General features: G+C 37.5%; 2 protein-coding genes across 2 annotated transcripts in view; one reads left to right on the top strand and one right to left on the bottom strand.

Moving 5' to 3' along the window:
* The first annotated feature begins 1,497 nt into the window (after window positions 1–1,497).
* On the top strand, window positions 1,498–13,541 carry PRIMPOL (primase and polymerase (DNA-directed)). Its single transcript, XM_010018354.1, has 12 exons — window positions 1,498–1,677; window positions 2,700–2,791; window positions 3,762–3,903; window positions 5,380–5,527; window positions 6,951–7,241; window positions 8,894–9,056; window positions 10,184–10,281; window positions 10,688–10,774; window positions 10,854–10,962; window positions 12,033–12,115; window positions 12,198–12,244; window positions 13,254–13,541. Exons 1-12 carry the CDS (start codon window positions 1,498–1,500, stop codon window positions 13,539–13,541), a joined length of 1,728 nt encoding a protein of 575 aa, XP_010016656.1.
* A 684-nt stretch (window positions 13,542–14,225) lies between these two features.
* Window positions 14,226–21,338, bottom strand: part of CENPU (centromere protein U) — a gene marked incomplete at its 5' end in the record, with an annotated part of 9,018 nt that continues 1,905 nt past the window's right edge. The window contains 7 exons of the mRNA XM_010018353.1: window positions 14,226–14,363; window positions 15,086–15,242; window positions 16,457–16,518; window positions 18,324–18,371; window positions 19,459–19,537; window positions 19,927–20,044; window positions 21,080–21,152. Coding sequence (XP_010016655.1) covers window positions 14,226–14,363; window positions 15,086–15,242; window positions 16,457–16,518; window positions 18,324–18,371; window positions 19,459–19,537; window positions 19,927–20,044; window positions 21,080–21,152 — 675 coding nt within the window. The remainder of the gene's footprint in view (window positions 14,364–15,085; window positions 15,243–16,456; window positions 16,519–18,323; window positions 18,372–19,458; window positions 19,538–19,926; window positions 20,045–21,079; window positions 21,153–21,338) is intronic.

The following is a 21,338-nucleotide window of genomic DNA, read 5'->3' as shown; positions in this document are numbered from 1 at the left end:
AGTCTTGGGCCCCCCTGCCCTCTAGGACTAGGAAGTTTAAAATGAATAGAGAATTATGGAAATTCTCCTTTGTTTGCTTCTTTTTAATGGCCATCTTGTGGGAAAGTCGTTTGCACCCAATTAATTTACCACAGGGCCAACAGCATCAATATGAAGCTGAGGGTTCTGCTAGTAGTTCTGGGAACTGCTGATTGCTGTCTATAATTTCATTCTTAATTCCCAAAGAAGAAACTAATTGCGTGAAAAGGAAGTGGAGGAAATTCATGGGTCAGGAGACTGACAAGGTCTGTAGAGATAATATGTTTGAGCCTTGTCAGAGAAAAACCATTCTGTTATTCAGACTTGACATAGCCACCAAACTATCAAAAGACAGGCAAGCTTAGATGGATAGTGGGCAGAAATGTAGGAACCTTTACTGTGGAAAACTCGGAGGGGCATTCAGAGGATGTAAAATTTGAGCTTCACAACCCGCAAGAATATTTAAATACTTAAACTCACCTTGTGGACGCAGCTTGTTAAAGGTTTGAACATTGATCAGGGTCAGTGTCATTTTTGTCTCATTTTTATCTTTCATTGCAACTGTGAGGTTGTTACAAGAACCGAGTAGTTACTGCAGGGCAAAACCAAAAGATGCCCCTTTATCTTGGTTACTTCTTGTCCCTCTTTCTCTGTTTTACAGTTTCTTAGCAACACTCTTTACTGATTTGCAAGTGTTCAGAGGGGCAATTAATTCTCCAGAAAAAAATTAATTAAACTTGCAAATTATTATATGTATGCTAATGTTGTGTTTATGCTTTCCTATGTTGCTTTGTAACAGTTGGATTACTTGTGTAATTAGAAGTTGAAAGGTTGCAAGTCATCAGGTACTATTTCTTGGAAGAGATAAGTTTGCTACCTTACATTTGCAAGAAAGTACATGAGATTTTAAACAGTATTACTGATGAGTAGCAAAGGTTGGCAGCAGAGAATGGAGCCCTCCTTTTAGATTTCACATCTCTGAGATACAGAGTTCAGAGCTAGAGTCACTGATACCTTGCTTTTTCTCAGGACCTCAAGTGCTGTGCTACTTATACAAATTAATAATCTATCTCATTTGTCTCTCCAACCATAAATCAGAAATAATACTATTTTTTCACTCTTTACTAATGCTGTGTGGCTGGTTAACACAGTTTGTGTAATTTTTTGAGAAGGAATATAATACTATTCTGTAAACAAAAAAGAAACTTCCTACACCTTCCCTTACTGTGTCTACTCTCTTTATCTTTCATAGTACTAATATGGAGATCTCTTACTTCTAAAACTGTGTGGAAAGATTTAATGTTAAAATGAATATTATAACAATGTTAGGTGTTGATTTGGAATATTGGCTTCTCTCAATAAACAAATTACGTTCAACAAAACTGGAATTGAAAGCAGTGATAAGTACAGGACATACTAAAATTGAGTCACAAACAGAAATTGATAGTTATTTTACTATTTGTTATTGCTTCAGGACAAATGAAGAGAAGCTGGGAAGAAAGACTGAAGAAAATAGAAGAACTAGCATCTTACTATGAAAGAAACCCTCTTCCTCCGGTTTATAAACCAACACTGTCCAAACCCTTTTTGCCGTCCCCTGTTTGGAAAATATTTTGTCGGCAGGCTGAAGCTTTCAATTATGTAAAATCCTGCAAAGAGGTATATTATTTGTTTGGTGAATGTCTCTATTCTTTAGGTACTTCCTAGGTTGAGCTTCACTTAAAAGCTTTGTTGGCAATAAAGTCTTACCAGACTGCAAGATCTTTTTCCCACCCCCTTCTTCCCAGTCCTGAAACAGCAAGTAGTTTTTTTGTCTTTGGAAGAGATGATGCTACACTGGAGGTAGCTCTGAGAAGTGCTATTCTAACATACAATTAGTATGTGATGTTAACCTCTAGCAATAAAAGTGCTTTTTGGTAACATTGTAGTGATAGATTTGTTCCTTCTGAAGATGAACAAGCTGTCAGGGTTGTCAGGAGAATGGGAAAGTAGTGAGAGTTGAGTAGGAAGAAAGAGGAGGAAAACGAGGAAGAAAAAGAGATAATCAGGAAGCAGAGACAGAGAAAACTGTACAACTATCCAGCAGTATCAGAGTAGCAAGTTCAGTGATAAGAGTAATGAGCCAAATGAATGTTAAGCAAAACATATCTTCTGTTTTCAGTTTAATACTTTTCACATTGATTGCTGCTTTTAAAGAAAATACTGCTTTTTCTTCATGCTTTTTTAGACGCTTAAGTAATCCTGACAGTCTGTTTTCCAAAAGGCATTCTCACTGGCTTGGCAATAGTTTTTTTTGTGTTTTCAGATTTCCATTTTTGGATTTAAATAATATAGAATCTAAAGAATATTTGCTATAAAGCCATACACTGCCATCATGACCATGAGGCTGTTCCTTTCAGGATCTTGCCACTAATCAGAAAGAAAGAAGATGTTATAGAGAAAACAGAGTTTACATTAACGGGGAGCAAAGAAAACCTTCACGTTTTTACTTATGTAACTGAAACCAGAATGATGTTCTTAATTAAAAACAGATATTACTTGGCTTGAAAAAGGATAAAGGATCTACTTACAGTTTCCTAGTATCTGCTAACCTTTGACCAAACAAAGTAATGTCAAATAGGAACTTCTGAAAACTTTAACTGGTTTGAATAAAATAATGTTCAATATTTTTACTTTAAAAGGATGTTCATGTATTTGCCTTGGAAAAGAACACACAAAGTGGACAGAGGTTTTACCTTGTGACCTCATATAAAGAGCTTTGGTTTTATTACACGTAAGTATTTGAAAAAAGATCCTAGATGCTACTGTAAGATAGCAGTGTAGTGGTTATGCTATTATCCAGTAATAGTTCTTACTGGATAGCTATCCTCAGTAGCCATCTGCTGCTCTGACTAGCATGGAGCTCTAATAGGTAGCTGAGGTTTCATCTTGGCCATGGGGAAAATCTTCATAAGGATAAACCAATCTATTCTATACTGAGTTTCAACTTTGTTTCAAGTTGCAGACTGCAATTATTCCCTGTGAATTAAGGACTGTGTCTAATGAACTTAAATCTAATAGCAGTAGATTTGCTTTTGCTGTCAGGTTTCCTCAGAGAATCATGCCAGCGTGTGACACAAACGTATTTCTATGATGAGTCATATTTTAATGTAAATGGGCATTAATATAAATGGTAGTTACCAATTTATGCATTTGTGTTTGTGTTCTGTAGTTTCAAGTATTGGCAACTTGATCACGTGCTAAACTTTTTTTCCCTTTTATTTGTTTTGCAATAAAACATTTGGTTATGAGGTAAAAGAAATCTAAGAGTCAATTTTTATATGAAAAGTAAGCTTGATTTTTTTTTCCCAAATTGAAAATGAGATTAATTTTTAATTTAGTTGGAAAAAAGTCTGTGTAATCTCAGTGATAACTTATTAAGTTCTTTACTTTTGAGTTTTAAGGGTTTTTTTTCTGTCATTCCTTAAGGTCTCAACAGCATTTCTGTGGGCAGTAGGTATTGTAAGACTTGGAGGGTGTGGGGAGGTGAATACAAACCTAAATTCTAGGCCAGACAAATATCTTTGTTGATATTTGATGCTGAAGTTAGTTACATTTTTTTTTTCAAAGGATTATAGGGCTGCTGCTTTTTTTCTTGATATAGGTGATTGATTGAAAGAATGTTGTGGGATCCTTGTTTGCAACCGATAAGTATGTGTAATGTTTATCTTGAGAGGTTGTGATTTGATTTTGTCTTTCCTTAGCAAAGGTTATAAAACAAGTCTTATGCATTGCTATGAAGTAATTCCTGAAAGAGATGCTTGCAAACTTTATTTTGATTTGGAGTTCTACAAACCAGCAAATCCTGATGCAGATGGCAAGAGTATGGTTGCAAAGTTAATTGAGGTAAACTGGAGCAAAGTCATGTTGTAGATTATTGTGAATTCATTCCTGATTTAATACGAAACCAAAGTATTCACCACTTCATCTTCATTATTCTGTAGTAAAATGAAAAAGTATTGTAGACCTAGTGGTTATTTTTAATTAAGTAAAATGTACTGTTTTAGTGAAAGCAAAGGCTCTCTTTAAGTGAAAGTGAAAAATAGACAACGATGGTTGTTGGAATGCTTGTATTCAGTATACAGTGCTGTACAACACTGTACTGGTTTACTGATAAAAGTTTGCTCTTGCAGATTGTTTTATGTGCTCTGCCACTTCAAAGCTGTGAAACTGAAGGAATATTTAAGTATTTTTCAGGGTAGCATCGATAAAAGTTCCATTCATATACTCCTCAGTTAATTTCTTTTGCCAGCTGGTGCAGTCATATATCAAGGCTTAAATAAATCCCTCCTGATTTTAGGTGTCTTCAGATGGCCATTCATTATAGTTGAGTTAAATGATGATGTAGAGAACATCATGTAGCTGCGCTTATCAGTTTGGTACCTGACACTGAATATCTGTGCTAATTATCAATTTTATTTAATAGTGCAAATTTCCACTTTTTTGCAAATTTGGTTGGAAAATGGGCTCCACTGCAAATTCAATATGGCAGATATTAGAAAATAAAGCAGGTTTTTAGAAGAACATCTGTTCCAGTAACATCTCTTTAAGTTATTTGAGAGACTTCTGATTCTTGCATGTCCCTAGCTAGAAAGGAAAGAAAGAAAAAGATGATTGAGGACCTTCCTTTGTAAAGACCCCTTCACTGATACAGAATCTTGAGGGGTTTACTCCATTGAAAAGCAATTCAGAAATCTAGAGATTCCTCAGGTTAAGAAGAGAACTTTGGATTTGCTGGGTGGGGAATCTGAGATGGTAAAACCCTAGGCTTCTAGACTCCTAGGTTCTGAGTCCCAGTCCTAAACATTAATCTCAAGCTTAGCTTGTAGGTTTTTAGAGCTACTGTAGAGCCAGACATCTTATGTTTTCTGCTTAGTTAGTGCTCATTGGGTCATAGCAATGGATTAGCTAAGTCATACCAGTGAATTAGCATACCATTAGATCATGATAGTCTCTGTCTTCCAGTTTAGGTAAGCCTGCATTGCAAACATTGTCACTGTGGGTGTGAACTGCTTTGTGGGGAAAAAAAAAACCCCAGAAGATAAAGCCACTAAATTAGACTTTGACCTGAAAAGCTGAAAATCTGCTCAGCTTATCACTGCTAGTATATTCAGTGACTTGTTTATTGCAGCAAATAAAATCTATGTCAAATTTGGTTAAAATTTGCTATGATTTATGAATTAGTTCGTATTAATTATATGCTCAAAATGAGAGAAACAATGTGGAAAAAAAAGATGTAGAGTCTATGTTTGTGTTAGGTTTTATAGACGCTACTGTTAAAAATGCTAGAGAAAATAGCATAATTAATGTTTATAATTTCAGCTTGTCAGCCAAAACTTAAAAGAACTTTATGATGTAAATTGTTCAGCCAAAGATGTCTTGAATTTAGATTCCAGTACTGATGAAAAATTTAGTCGACACTTAATATTTCTACCCCAAAAGGCTGTATTTAAGGATAATATTCATGTTGGTAAGTGCATTCTTTTCTCTTACACCTAGAAATAAAAAGTGAGGTTTTGACTTTGTACAGAACCTTCTCACATTTGAATATTTAATGGAATTATATGTGGAAACAAATACCTATTCCCAGCAGAAATTACTGATGATTTCTATTTCATTAAGCCTCGTTATTTCTCAACTCATCTTCTACTTAGTTTTTCTAAAATTAACATTTGTGGTTGCTTATAATATTGGCTGCCAGCCCCAAGTTGACACAGAGCAGTTATTTCTTATGCGACACCGTGGTAACAGCTACAAACCCCAAAGATTAAATGGGATTACTGCAATTTTTAGTTCAAAAGTATGGTCTTTAACTCCTCTGCCACTATAAAACTCTTAAGTAATACATGGATAATAAATAGTTTGGTATGACAGCAATTTTAACCCGTGATCTTGTTAAGTAAATTGTATTAGTCTGTTCTTTCAGTAGATGCTTGAACTGTTCATTCTGGGCCATTAGTTAAGGGTTATGTGTCTCCACTGTGATGTGAATTTGTCAAGTTTACTGTCAGACTTAAAATACAGAGATTGTGTACTCATGTTCTGCCTTTGCTGTAGTAAAAAACTAAAAAGGCAGATAACTTCATAAAGTAACTTCCCTGAATCTGTAGGAAAAAATATATATTCTTTGAAGTGTCAGAAAGATTTTGCCTAATATTAAGCTTAAAAGGGGTAATATATTTTTTAGACACATTGAAGTGTTGTCTTTTTTTAAAATTAATCATTGTGTTCTATGTAATAAATATTTAAGATCCGTTAGTGGTAGTTACGTGGGATAAACTAGGATATGGACTATCACATCTTGGATTATGTTGTTTCATAAGCATTTAATATCAGGAGACATGCACAAAGTGCATGGGCTTAAAATTAAATATGATTAAAACCATTTAGTATATAATATTTGGAATTAGTTACTAGTTAGAGTTAAAATACAGGGACTGAGTTCATGTGAGAAAGTACAAGAGATCATGTAGGCCACAGGAAAGCTGTGGAGATCAATGAATTTACATACAAAAATAGAAAATGCTGGCAAGTGTCAAAAGTGCCAAGCCACCTCACTTCTCAATTCTTTCCATTCTCAGTAGTAAAATTGCAAAGGGGAAGATTGTGGCTGTATGATACAATTAATATACACAATTGTTTTTTTCTTATGCTTAAAAAAGAAAAAGTTTAGTAAACTTCTTGCCAAGCATGGGTTTCTTAGTCACTAACCAGAACCATTCTGTACTCTGGGCTGGTCAGATTTCATTTTTCCTCTTAAATCCAAAAGGTGAAAAAAGAAACCCCAAACTCCAACCACTTCCATCCTGGCCGTTTTGAAAAATGTTTGCACAGGAACTGTTCTTTCTTGACTATTAAATGCGTTGAGGTTTTCCTGTTTGTTTGTTTTTAAGGTAACTTTGTGAGGAGGATTCTGCAGCCTGCCATAAGGTTAATAGAGAGTAACGCTGCTGCTGTGATTCCAGAAGAAGGAGCAGGACGTGTTTTTGAGTGTTCTGCAGAAGGATCTGGTTTAGATGGTTCTCTTACAAACCTCACAGCTGTTGGAGATGCCTCCAAAGACCGGCCAGCCATTGCTCACAAAACAAAGGATACAGAAACATCACACCAGGGAGAAAATTTGGAATTTTCTTTTCTAATAGTAAATGATAAAGGTGGCAACAAGCAACTTTTTGTGGATCTAGGTAAGTGTAAGAAGTGCTTTTAAACCTCTTTGAGATGTAACAGAGGTTGCAAAAATAGATGTTCCTTGATCTTTGATTACAGACAGTAAGAACAGTGTTTATATTGTTGTCCCTACAGTCAGAATTTAAACCAAATGCAATATATGCTGACACTGTGATCATAAATGGTGTGCTTTAAAGTACTCTTAAAAGTCTGGTCCATGGAACTTCTTCTATTATTATATTTAATTCTTTTGTTCTGAAGTTTGAAGAAACTTTTGCCACACAAGACTCTCTAGTTTCGTTCCTAAAGACTTTGTGTTCTTAGTCGGATTAAAAGAGGATAGCGTACATATTGCATTTTTCTCATTTCAGTTGAAGTAGAAGCTGCTTCATTATGGAAGGCGTGGCCTTCTGTATTGTTCTTCATGTATGCACTGAGCCTTCCTCCCCTCTTTGGAATGGCAGTTGTTAGATTTTAAAGACAGAATAATAGAAATCTTGGGTTGGGCACTTCATGTCCCCGCTGGGCTTCACCTGTTAATGGTATTAAAATGTTAAAAATCTCCAGGAGCACAATGCCCATAGTCAAACTAATGTTGCACCCCCTTCTCCATCCCCATATCTGGTATCTCTGCTTTTTGCATAGGCTTAATGAAATGGAAACAGCTTAGCATGCATTTGCACAGCAATGTGTTATGTACTTGAGGACTTCATCTTGCTTTTTTTCTCAGATTTCTCTGAAGAACTCCCTTTCTTTAGAGTTCTTCTCATGGAATTCAGGATTACTTTTATTGCAGGCCTCTTCAGTGTGTCTGATTTGTTGAAACATAATCCCAAAGTTGGCCCTGTAGTAGGCTTCTCCATTACTGGGTCAGAAGGATTACTTTGTACCTGCTGTTCAGGATCCCTTCAAGTATGTTTGTGAACAGAAATTAAAGAAAACCAAATTTGTTACTGCATCATCTCTTAAGAATTTGGTGTTAGTCTCCCCAGATTAACCATCCTCAGCATTTGTTACATATGTTACATCAAAACTGGAAAGTGAAAATCAAATTAGCTGCAGTGATAGAAGGCTATGTGACATTCTTTGTTGTACGAGCTCTTTAATCTCTTTTATCTTCATGAAAATTAAATTCAACTCACAAAGCAAGCTCCTACCTCCTCAATAAATTCATAGGCAGATCAGGCAATATTTAAGATAGTTGTTCATTTTTTTGTTGCGTGAGATTGGAATCAAATTTTCCTGATACATGCTTCAGACAAGTGGTGTCCGGTCCACAGAAAACAGAAAGTTTGATGAAAATGAAGTCCTTTCTGGTTAAAATAATTGTGCAGCTTTTTATGCTCAGTTGTATTTCACAAAGAATGAAAGCACTGATTTCTTATGCTGAAGGGAAGCTTTTAGCAACAAGAATGTCAGAATGATTAAAATGATTTCTTAGAGGTCTTGAGTGTTCGTCTTAATTCTTCTGTGACATAAAGACATACCTGTGTGCATGATCTTTCTTTGTTGCATTTCTTCTATGGGATGTGAGCTGAAGTTAGTAATAGTTTTTGTCCATTACTTAGACCCTTAGCAGAGTCTCAGGGAAAGGATTTAATTTACAAGTGCTCAGTATCTTAAACCCCAGCCAGCATTGTTATGTTAAGAAATACTTGTTTTCCTGTAGGAGTTTACACAAAGAATAGAAATTTCCGAATGTATAAATCGTCAAAAGCAGGAAAAAATGTGATTCTGAAGATAGCAGAGGATAATAAATTTGTCCCTGAGTGCGAACAGAATGTCTCCACAGAAGAGGCGTATTTTCTTTCCTCTTTGGTCTGCAATGTTAGGTAATTATTTCATTCTGGTGGAATTTCAGTATTTTTAAACACGTATTTTAGTGATTTTTCTCCTGCAGCAGTTGTGAATAATGTCTATCAATGGGCAGTTATTCCATGGACATTGTTACAAGGTAATTTAGAAGTTTCCAGTAGAATTCCTTGGTTTTGAGACTCTTCAAATGTTTGAAGAACACCACAGAACATGTGGTTTGGCTCCTGAGTTGTGCCTCATCTCTCTATACACACTTATGCTGAAATGTAAATACTGTTAATTTTGGTCGGATTCTGTATAGTTCTGAAAGGAAAAAGATTGATTTCTAGCCAATTAAATATGAAGAGTAAATCGTTTGTAAATTATGAATAGAAAATAAAAAGGATTTTTGTACATATTTATTTCCCTGCCGGGTTGCCTTTTTGGTACGGATACCTCCTTAGGCTGGATACTGGTACATACAATAATCAAGTTTTCTGTATCTAATCTAAACTTCTGATATATCTTACCCTGCACTGATGGTACCTTAAGATGATCCTAGTCATTACTGCAGCAGAAAGCAGAGGGTTAAAGTAGTACATCCAGCTGTATGGTATTGTGTATTATATTTTTATTAAAAACATGTATTTGTTGTGACTTAAGTTTTTATATCCTGAACTGCTGCCCGTAGCATAAATGCTGTCATGTGTTCAGACAGAGGCATCAGCTGAGTCTGCCATAAATATGCATAAGAACTTCTGCTGTGTTGAATTTAGTCTTCCCTGATCATCTGGCTTCCAGCTAGGAATATGACAAGGAAAAGTAGTTCATTGTAAAGAGTAAAAAACAACTGAGACCTTTCAAAGTGTGGATATATATATTATATCTAGAGCAAAAACTACTGCATGAGGGTGGCCCAGCAGTCTTTAAATAGAAGTGCCACAGGGATAGGGAAAGGTTGCAGACAGCCTCACAGGCTGGCTGGGGCTGGCAGGGACCTCTGGAGGTCAGTTGGTGAAGCCACCTGCTCCTGCAGGGATGCCTAGAGCCAGTAGCCATGGACTATGTTATGTCATGGCATACTATGGTACGTTACAGTATGTTACACCATACCATATTGTGCTCTAAGAATCACAGATTTTCCTTTGTATTCTCTTTTCTTCAGAGTGAGGGATGACACAAAAGTTCTGTCATCTGGCTTTTCAGAGGAGGAGGAGAACGTGTCTGCATTTTTGAACAGTCAAACTACCAGAAGCAATAGAGGTACTTCAAGCCTCTTCTACTCTTTCACTGGATGTACTGTGACTGACACATCTGATGATAACCTCAAGGAGGGCTTTTCTTCAGCAAGCTTTCTGCAGGAGGCAGCATGTAGCTGTACTGAAGGTTGCTGTGCAGCACGTCGATGCCAGCCACTGAACCTCTCCTCAGTGAGATCCCATGGCAGTCATGCTTTGTTCCCTTTCCCCCTGCTCCTTGGGGTTGGCAATAGCAGTTCAAAGATCTAGAGGAAAATAACAGTGAATTTATTCCTGGTTTTATTTAAGGATTTGGTGTGATTCATGTACATTTTCTGTCTATGGTCTGTACAGTGTGTAGCAGTGTTACAGTTCCATATGGCAATGGCAAAACCAGTAACTGTGTTTATGTGTGGCCTTTGTTTTAACAGATTCCATGGATGGCTATCAGGATTCACCGTATCCAGAAATTGATCGTTTTGTTCGTTCTTTGGTTAATAAAGATGGGGTACAAGGAGGTAAAGACCACTTTGCTATTTACAAATGTGTTCTGCAGCAGTATTTTTAAAGAATTAATTCCTTTTTTCCTTCCCCCAGGAATACGGCGATGGAATTATTTCTCACCGGATGAAATACTTGTGTATGATATTTCTGGTTACCGGTGGTGTGAAAATATTGGAAGAGCTCACAAAAGTAACAACATAATGTATGTTCTGTAACTGTTCACCGCGAAACAGCTTAATTTTCCTGCTCAACTGTTACTCGATAATAATGCTGAAAAGCTATTATGGATAGAATCAGCAGCTGTTACAATTTCTGCTCTCTTGCTCTGTGGGGATACTATACTTTTAAAACCCACACAAACAAAACTTCCCCCCCCAATGTACTCTGTGATAACTGAATTTGCATTTCTGATATTTCTATGAAATAATCTTCATGCTATTTAAAATATGTGCCTGAAGATGCTAACATACAAGGCAGAGTATGTTAACACTATTAAGTGGTACTGTGCTTTGATCCTGCTTAGCTGAACAAGCAGAAATAACATAAAGAAAACAGAACACTTTAAAATTCATTTACAGTGCATCTTAAAGTACATTCTTATGTTATTAAAAGGGCAAGGCTAAGTCCTGCCCCCACTTCAGTCAAGATGAGTTTTGCTGGTCACTCTACAAGGACTTGGCCTTCTTACAGTTTTAGCAAAAGAAGTGTTGCAAAGTCAGGTTTTCAGATGACACCAGAATTGCATTATATCATTAGTAGAAATATTTTAACGTAAAAATAATTTTACATAACATTTAAAGTAACTGGAAGATACGGAATGCATTTCAGAGAAACAAGGGTATACAAGACCCCTCCACAGCCACTATGCTAGATGAACTTGGCATTTCTAAAGCACAGCTGAAAAAGCTGGGTTGTCTAAGCAGTTGACAGGAAATAGTGCTTTTATCTGGCTTTTGTAATGAAATCAACTGTAACAGCAGAAGCAACAAAGCCTTACCTTACATTTAGGTCCCATATACTAATCTTACTTTAAGGACTTTTTCTTGCAAGCTTTATGTAATGAAGTTTGATAAATTTCACTGCTACTCTTACTATTTTTATTCTGAAAAATAAGGGCCTGTGGAAAACAAGTATGCAATCAGCATGTCAGAGGATGAAAGCAATATCCATAGATGGGGACAAATGAAACCTGTTCATTTAGTGTCAGTTTCCTTCTCTCTGCATTCACTTCATTTATGTACTGTACTAAAAAATAAATTGCTTCATTTTTAGGATTCTGGTAGATCTAAAGAAGGAAGTGTGGTATCAGAAGTGTCACGATCCAGTCTGCAGAGAAAAAAACTTCAAATCACAAAGTATGTATTCTGTGATTTCAGAGCAATTATACTTAATACTTTTTGGAATCTAACTCACATATTTGCCATATATTTGATTTAGGTTTTCCACTACCACCTAGGATCTGTCTACCATTTCTTTTCAAAGAGGTATGTTTTTGTCCTATCAATATGCTAAAGTTCTTGTGAGTAAAGCTGTCTCTGGAGGTCACTGGAAATCCCTGCTAGCAAAGCCTGTTGAGCTGCTTAGAGTAGTTACACTAGCACAGAACAGCTCTTCAGAGCAGCTGTGCTGGTGGGGTAGCTCCATATATCCATTTTTAAGTTCTCCAGCAGATCGACCACAAAACCTGTCAGCACGGATAAAGCTGCAACAGCTTTATATATTGAGTTACTGCAATAGCCTACCTTCCCCTGAGACTAAAGACTTCCTTGTTTTGGTCTGAGCAGCAGTTCCCAGTGCATAAACCACAAGAGTACTGCAGGTGCAGAACAGAGAAACTGCCCGCATTAAGCTCTGCTGTGCATGTTTGGCTTCATGCTGGGACAGCTAAAATAGAAGTGCTCCTGGACCACGTGAGTCAGAGTCAAATTTAAGTCAGTGACCCTCAAATCTGAAGTCCACTTAACTCCATTTTAGTGTATTAAAGCAGTTGTGTTTACCCATAAGGGTAGAATATTTAAACCAACCTAATACTGCACCTGGATTCTAAGCCCTAAACATAATAACTGAGTAGGCAGTAGGAGTCGGCATCTCTGCAACTTTTAAGTTTAACACTGCAGAATGCCACATTAAGCTCTACTGAAGCAGATCATCAATAGCTATTAGTGTTATTTCACAGAAAGTGTAATTTCAGATCCCAACAGAATCTTTAAACAGACACTAAAATTAGTTTTAACCTTATACTATTTAAGAAGTTGTATTCATCAGACTACTTGTAGTTTGCTAGATAACCAGAGTACTTCTATTCCTATTAAAATAGGCTTCCACAGGTTAATGCGACTATAAATGAATGGTGCTAGAACATCTGTCTTGTTGGCCAGCTTTCTGTAGTAGCCATTAGATGGGACAGTATGAGTTTCAAAGTTTCAGGTCAGAGCAGTTAAAGGTACGAAGACTATTTTCTTATGGTATAAGTAATATTCTTGTTTCTAAAAGGAAGAAGAGTGTGAAAGCAGGAATACAGAAGTAAAGCCCCATTCTGATGTGTTAGACTTGTCAAAAAGCTCTGTATATCTAGAAAAAAGCTTGTCTCAAGGCTTCCTGTTGTCAGACAGCGAGTGGGACAATGCAAGCGATGATGCCTGTTTCTTAGAAGCTACTGAAGATGTGGAACTAGCTGAAGCTGCAAATGACAGTCTGAATTATTCCATGGAAGAAATTCCTGATGAAATTCTTTTGGAAGCTTTAAGGAAACAGGACACCTGCAATAAAGAAAGCAGCTAACCATCGACTTGGCTGGCAGACTGCTAGCAGGGAAGTTTGCCTGTTGCATGCCTTCTGTGAAAGATACTGTGATGTAGATCAGAAGCGCTCCTGTAGAGCTGTAAGACAAAGAACTAATTGCCAACAACCAAGTGTCCTCATAACTGGATGGTCTTCAACAGGCATGAGGAGATCATGGAAGACTATATGGGGGCTGAAGAGTACTGGACTGAAAACTTGTGATGAATGCTGCTCCAAGTTTAGCACTTTTAACACTCTGCTGTGTGGTTTCTATTTGTTCGTTGTATGTCCAAGTTTTACTGACTAAACCAAGGCAGATAGAAATGGAAATTATTTATTTCAAGTACACAAATATTTTTATTGACTTCATATCTATGTATTCTCTTTTAAAAATATATATTGCTTTTAATCAAGATCACATTACTTTAATAGCCCAAGATTAAAAACCAGTGTTGTTCACAGAGCACAGAATCATTTTACTACTTTAACTGGAATACCTGTTTCATTAATTTCATTGCCATTCTGAGTACGTTCCCACACAGACTATTTAACAATAGAAAGATAAAACCTCTGGTTAAGTCACTGACTTCTTTTAAATACGGAAGCAACATAGAGCAGCAATGATTAAACAAGCTTTAAGCACTGACCATTCTAATAATTGTTTCTAACAAGTGTCAAAAAGTCTTAATGTTTCTCTGATAACTTCCCTCTTTGTACAGCCAGAGCCTCCTCCAGTTTCATATTAATATTCTGAAAGTGTCTTTCTGCTCCTAGAATTCTCCGCGACTCCACCAGAAGAGCAGGAAGGCTGGAAGTTCCGTACTGTTGATAAGGAAATAAAATTACAAGGCAACCTTTTTAACTCTTGGAAAAATTGCTTACAGATCTGTATGTATTTTTCTTCCATCTGAAATGGTGCAAGGTGATTTTTAAAAGTGTAAACCAGCCAACAGTAGAGAGGCTTCTGAAACGGGAGGATTCCTTACACAGACAGGCGTGTAGCACTGCCAACAGGAAACACCACACCAAGTCATAAGCCATGGTGACAGGGCAAGGAGTGCTAAGACGACATGAGTAGTTACTCTCGTCATGAAATACACGTGCTGTCCTTATAATTAAACACCTTACAGAACACACACATAAGCACCAGCACATTCTCCACCTTTGATCAGTAACAACAAAAGGAATTGATTCCTTGTTTCTCACTGCCAATCATTCTTTGATTTCTATAAAAATTGTTAAGACCTGAGGACAGCTGCTATGCTTCTGTGTCCTTTGAGTTCCCGGATAAAGTCAGTAAGGTAGCAGAATCCTTTCTGGAATACTTTAGTTTCTAATACGGGGCCAAAAAAAAATGAGTGAGATAGATACCACAGTACAGTTGCAGCAGTGATGCTCAAGTTGCTCCCACAAAGACAGTTAACAAAATACTGCTATTTAATGTAAGTTAAACTTAATAGAAATGCCCATCAGTCTGGGAAAGAAAAAAGGGTGGGAGGGCCGATCCAGAACAGTTCAGGAACGCACACAAAATATGTACTTACGACCACTTTTTCTTTTGGGTTTTCTTCTCTATAATCCAAACAGTCTTGCTGTAGCTCCTTTAAATCAGTAAGTAATTGAGTTGCTTGCCTCAAGGCAGAATGCCTTTCCTGTACCTCGGTGTATTCTCTTTGTAGGCCTATCAGTTGTGGCTCAGCTCTGAAAAAGATCAAGGCTTTGATGACTACATCTGCATATTTATTTCATGAGTTACTATGAACATATTTCCTCTGAAGACTTCAGGGAAAGGCTGGTCAAAATATAAAACATAGCTTAGTGTAAGTACACTGTTTAATTAGAACAACCAGCATAGTCTTTAAATGGGAGCATGAGTCCAAATCCACGTAAAACAGAGAACTTTTTCCCATATCTCTCTTTTGAGTCTGGCAGTATAGCCACTCTCTCTGAAGCACTTGAGGTTTTTTCAAGTGAAGTTTCTTAAGTAGCTGGAGTTCCACACACACCTGCTTGCAGACTGAGATGTTTGTTGGGTGCTGCACTGAAGCATACTCAGGAGCCACCAAGTACACACACCTCTGCCTAAGTAAAAGGGAAGGGTCAATCCATTAAAACTGCCCTCCACAAACTGAACGCCAACAGCCATTTTCATTTAATGGTGTTGCAGCAAAAAAAACTTTAAGATGATCAAAAGATTAAAACACAACAAATAAATAAAAGACGTGAAGACACAGTCTGTGAGGGGGATCAAACCCTGAGGGACGCCTTTAGTGAGTTCCTTGAGTGAAGCTTGTCCATAGTACTCCAAAGAAAACAAAGACTCTCATGGCCATAGAGAAGGGTTTTAATCTGCCTTTGCGAATCCAAGGCTGTGGTTCCCTACAGAGTTAACTTACACGTGTGTTATACGCAGCTTTGGTATTAACCTTGTCACAAGTAACAAACGAGTTATGTGGCAGTCCAGTGGTTCTTCCAAAGAGCTTAAGTGTTGCACATCTGGATGATTCTCAAGATTAATGCCAAGTTACGGAAGGGGAATTGTGTGGCCACATGAGTTGGAAGCAAACCATGTACTCAGAGGCATCCCTGCCAAATTGCAGAGGTGAAACACATTCTCCCAGCTCAAAAGAGAGCTCTCTGTCTTACTTCTGTAAATTTCTGATTCAAAATTGTCATGTTTTTCTTATGAAAAAGGGTCTGAAATACCATCCCAGTAACCAGTTAGCTAAGAAAACTTGTAAGAATGACTATTCTGAGTTATATCAGGCTATCCTGAGCTTTTGCAAAAACAAAGCAATAGAAGAGTAGAGTTTCATCAAAATAAAGAACAAAAAACCCGTTACTTTTCACTTCTAGGTTACAAAATACCAGACTTAAGTGCTTCAGGCTATTCCTGTGCCTCATTAGAAACATACCCAAATTGCTCTTCTCTGAGTTGCAACAGTTGCTGCCTTTTCTTTTTGATGTCTGTTAATACCTGAAACAAACAGTGAGAGAAATCTTTGAAATGGTGGTGTAACTTCAAAGGCAAGTAACTCCAATTTCATTGGCTTTTTTTCTTTGAGGTTTTATGCTTCTGATTTTCTGGGTGTGGAAGATTCCCAGATACCAGACCTTACAAACTGCCAAACTTTACATTTGTATATTAAGCACTTTTGAGCTCTTTAAAATGTCAAACTCTCATCTGCACCCAAAATTTCTCTTAAGGAACATTGGACTTACAAGCATACAAAAGGAGTTTGTGACATTTTGAACCCAAGCATGACCCACTCTAGCAAGCTTTTGTTTCTGTCTTAAAAATTCAGACTGATACGAATGTATGTTCAGTATGATTGCCATAACAAAGGAACTAAGCATAATTAAGCTTTCATTAATACAACATCCAACCTAAACAAAAACAAATGTAAATTTAGGAACTACAAATCTGATTTTAAACAGATGTAAAAGAGGCAAAATGAGGTTAACTCTGAGTGACTGTGAATGCCAGGATGTGTATTAAGATTTTCATTTTACATGCCGAGTAGCTTACCGTATCACCTCAAACTAACTAGGCTTTAGCACATTAATTGCTACCTCCCAGAATAAGCTTTTTGTTGACTTCACTTGTTAAAAACTATTTTGTCATTGAAAAGCTGGCAGAAGATGTTAATCTGGGCAGAAAGCCTCCAACAAACAGTACTCTACCTGCTGTGGCAGGGCATTCGCCTCTCTCCTCATGAGATCACTGCAACATTTCTCTGCTCTTACACTAGTTCCCCTCCTCATGTCGATGCTCCCCTGTTACATGTTCAGTCACTTCCTACTCACTCTGAATGAACAGAAGAACTGAACTGCCTTCCTCTGAACATCTGTATTTCTTGAAGATTAGCTCTCAATATTTAATTGGCTCTCCAGAGGCCTCACCACCATTAATTTCATGAGTTATTCATGAAAAAGAATCATTCAGTCTTAGACGCCTACACATCCTAATGCGCACTCCTCTTTTTTACACCAGTTTAGCAGTATATATATGGAGTTTCCAATCCATTGTATTACTCAAGATCTTTTCCAAAAAGCCTCTGATGGTTCTGTCATGGTTTAAGCCCAGTGGCAACTAAGTACCACACCCGAGCCACTTGCTCACTCCACCCCCCACCCCAGCGGGACGGGAAGGAGAATCAGAAAAAAGGTAAAAACCTATGGGTTGAGATGAGGACAGTTGAATAATTTGGTACTAATTATCAATATAATAGGAAATAAAAAGAGGGAGGAAGGAATAAACCCTGCCCTCCCAAAATAACCCTCAAGTGATGCACAATACAATTGCTCACCACCCGCCAACTGACACCCAGCCCGACCTGAGCAGCGATCTGGGCCTTCCGGGTGACTCCCCCCAGTTTCTATCCTGGCCATGACGTGCTGTGGTATGGAATACCCCTTTGGCCAGTTTGGGTCAGGTGTCCTGTCTCTGCTTCCTCCCGGCTTCCCCTCCTCCCTGGCAGAGCATGAGACTGAGAAAGTCCTTCATCAGGGTAAGTGCTGCTCAGCAACAACTAAAACCTCCATGTGTTATTAGCATTGTTCTCAAACTAAAGCCAAAACACAGCACTGCACCAGCTACCAGGAAGAAAAATCAACTCCATCCCAGCTGAAACCAGGATAGGTTCCATATCTTCTATTTGTGCAATTGATTCTGTAGTACAGTACACTTCGGTGAATTATTTTATTCCTTCTAGCCAACTTCTTGAAATTTCAGTGCCCATCTCTGCATGCTGTACAACCTAGTGATAAATAAGTATTTACCTTGGCATTTTTTTTCTTCATATTCTCTAATTCCTGGACTGCCACTATCTACAGAGGAAAAGAAGAATTACAGATTGACTACAGATCTTGATTTCATCTTTATCCTCCTAAAAACACAGTTGCAAGAACTACTTTGGAACGACATAAAAAGGTGATTAAAAAACCCCAGCACTGTTTCAAAGGAAGATTACAAGTGTTGGTTGCATATTAATTCTTTCCTGTCCTCATGCCAGAGGAAGACTGTTGCACAAAATAAGTCGTCTTGTACCAGTCAGTGCAAGTAATACTCCTTGTACCAATTAGTGGAGAACTACCTAGCTTAATTTTTCTATAACTTTACATATAATGTGTAAATCTAGTAGTTTTAGAACTTGCTCATTCTAATAAATCACTTGGTAGTTTTAGTACTTATCCATCATACTTCTTGTAACTCCTACAAAGCTCTCAGTTTATTTATTCATGGTTATTAGTGAGAAGAAATCTTAGTCTTCCAAGATAATAAGCTTTTTACAGTTAGGGTCAAACTTTTAATTAAAAAAGGCCAATTTTTCCTGTTAGAGGCCTTAGTCAGGCCTCTACACAAGAGTCACTGAGACACAATATAACCATTAAATCATCAACCTTTTAAAACTAATCCATGACCTCAGTGTTTGACATAACGGCTCAGTCAAACTATGCAGCTCTCCAGTTTTACTACATAATGCTTTAGACACGACAAACAGGATTATTAGATGCTTCCCTATTCTCAAAAGCTGACAACTTTGCAATGTACTTACAGGCCAGGTTGGACGGGGCTTTGAGCAACCTGGTCTAGTGGAAGGTGTCCCTGCCCATGGCAGGGGGGTTGGAACTACGTTAGCTTTAAGGTCACTTCCAACCCAAACCATTCTATTGAGTCAGTGAGAGCAGTACTGCGTCTAAAGGCAATTCTCACAGAAGCCAGCACAGAGGCAGAAAATCATAACCTGCACACAACAAACTGTTTTCACAGTATTTATCCTGACAAGAAATTAGAACATTTAAAGTATCATAAAATAAATATGCAAAGGACAATATGAAACCATAGGCATTTTGACTCCGATGTAAGATACAGCTCTATAATCACTACCACAAACCTGATTTATGATGTACTTACAAGATCAGTGATTTGGTCCTTGAAGGCAGCACAGAAGCTATTGATAGCTTTTCTGCAAATGTTTGATTCTGTGCTTTGTCTGGAGAAGTCAGAGACAAAACACAACCCATTTGGTTTAGTAAAGAAGAAATCTCATCCTTGGAGTAATGAATAAAACCTAGTGGCAAGCAGCTAGTAGCACAGGCAAATGTAGATCTTTAATGTGCTAGCAATAGCTTAATTTTCTACATTGAAAAACATCAGCTGAGATGTGTTGTTCTTAAGTCGGGAAAAATACCGAATCCCTGGAGATCATCTCAAGACCACATACAAAAAATATTTGTATCACAGAAACCTAATAATCTTTAAAATACCATCAGCATGTAACTATGCAATAGTGCATCCCCTGAAGGACAGCCCACTAGCAAAATGCAGGTAATTTGTTTTTAAAACTTTGAGTATTCAGCCATAGGAAAGCAGAATATTTACCTGCAATTTGCTGTTATCTTCCCAAATTCATCCAGAACAACATCCAGTTCTGTAATATCTCTAGGAGATCTCTTTATCTCTTTGGGACACCAGACCTTTACAGAACATGGACTATCCACTGAAACAACAGAATAAAGACAAACATTGCACGATTCAGGAACACATTATAATATAATGGAAAAGTGATTGTGCTCACTATTAAAATAACCATCTAAAAGTCTTGAGTATTTTAATATGATAGGAGGAATATACCTGTCTTTGGCTGAACAACTATGATACATTTATCTGGGAATACTCTGGATTTGGATGATCAATCATAAAAAACTTATTATTCTTCATCATTTCAAGCAAGTCTAGGAGCATGTTATTAAACCAACTGATAAACTGCACAGGGTAGATATAGCTGTTTGTGCTGTAGAAGCTAACACCCCAAGTTTGACCAACCTGCATTACTCAAAAGAATCAAGAGTTGTTATATTTGTATATATTTTGTACTGATACCATGTATGCTTAAAAAAAACCCCTATATACAATTAGGGTTTTTTAACCTTTGCAATAGTGTTATTAACTAATTCCACAAAAAGTTAAACTATGTTTCTTCACGCACTCCCAAATGTAAATCTAGTACTTGAATGTGACAGGGTACTGTACAAAGGAAGCATGATGACACCTGTGAAAGTTTCTCTCAAATGAAAAATGCCACTGTCTTGATGTTCCCTACCTCAAAGGTCTTTCTACCAACAGCTGTGCCAGCGCACAAAGTCAGGGCACTCCAGGTTCTGCCCCACAGCTGGTGCTCCAGGCTTCCAGACTAAGGAATGTACTGATGTGTCTTAGAGCTCCACATCCATGGGCCAGACTTCCCTCCAACAGCAACCAAGTTGCATATGAATGATGATGCATACCTATGCTTTACCCTTCAGGAGAGTAAGCCCAGGCAAGTCCAGGGATGCAAAACCTGGGAATCTGTGTGGCACACCAGACCCTCAATTTAACCATTGCTAATGAGTATCTGTACCAAAACTGAAACTAAACTCTGCCATTTCTAGAAGTAGTATGTTGCTACATGCCAGAAACTAAAACCATTGTGTTAAGGAAAAGCATTCATCTTGAATGAGGAAAAGCTATTCAGGAGTTTTGAAGATTACTTTACCAGAAGGATCTGATGTGTTCTCTTCTGAAGGCCGCTTCTTTTTTGCGTGGAATTGAGTAGTATTCAGAGACTTCTGTGATAGAAAAAGCAGATTAACTTCCAACTTCATTTAAGAATCTGAGAGACAGCAGTTAGGCAGAACACGGGAAAGCATTTCCTGACTGAAAGGTCAGTAACATTTGCCTAGGCCTATTTCACCTCAATCACAGCACAGTGACCACAGTGCTGAGGGACAGCAAGCAGGACTAGAAACATCTTC

Source organism: Nestor notabilis, unplaced genomic scaffold (genome assembly GCF_000696875.1).
Source record: "Nestor notabilis isolate BGI_N333 unplaced genomic scaffold, ASM69687v1 scaffold27527, whole genome shotgun sequence".
In the NCBI taxonomy this organism is placed as follows: domain Eukaryota; kingdom Metazoa; phylum Chordata; class Aves; order Psittaciformes; family Psittacidae; genus Nestor; species Nestor notabilis.
This window is presented reverse-complemented; position numbering and strand designations above follow the sequence as displayed.

Excerpts from the sequence above, each read along its gene's own strand:
- PRIMPOL (XM_010018354.1), top strand. The coding sequence starts at position 1,498 with ATGAAGAGAAGCTGGGAAGAAAGACTGAAGAAAATAGAAGAACTAGCA. Across the intron at positions 5,528-6,950 it reads TAAGGATAATATTCATGTTG|GTAACTTTGTGAGGAGGATT; the intron begins GTAAGTGCATTC and ends TTTGTTTTTAAG. Across the intron at positions 12,116-12,197 it reads AAAAAACTTCAAATCACAAA|GTTTTCCACTACCACCTAGG; the intron begins GTATGTATTCTG and ends TATTTGATTTAG.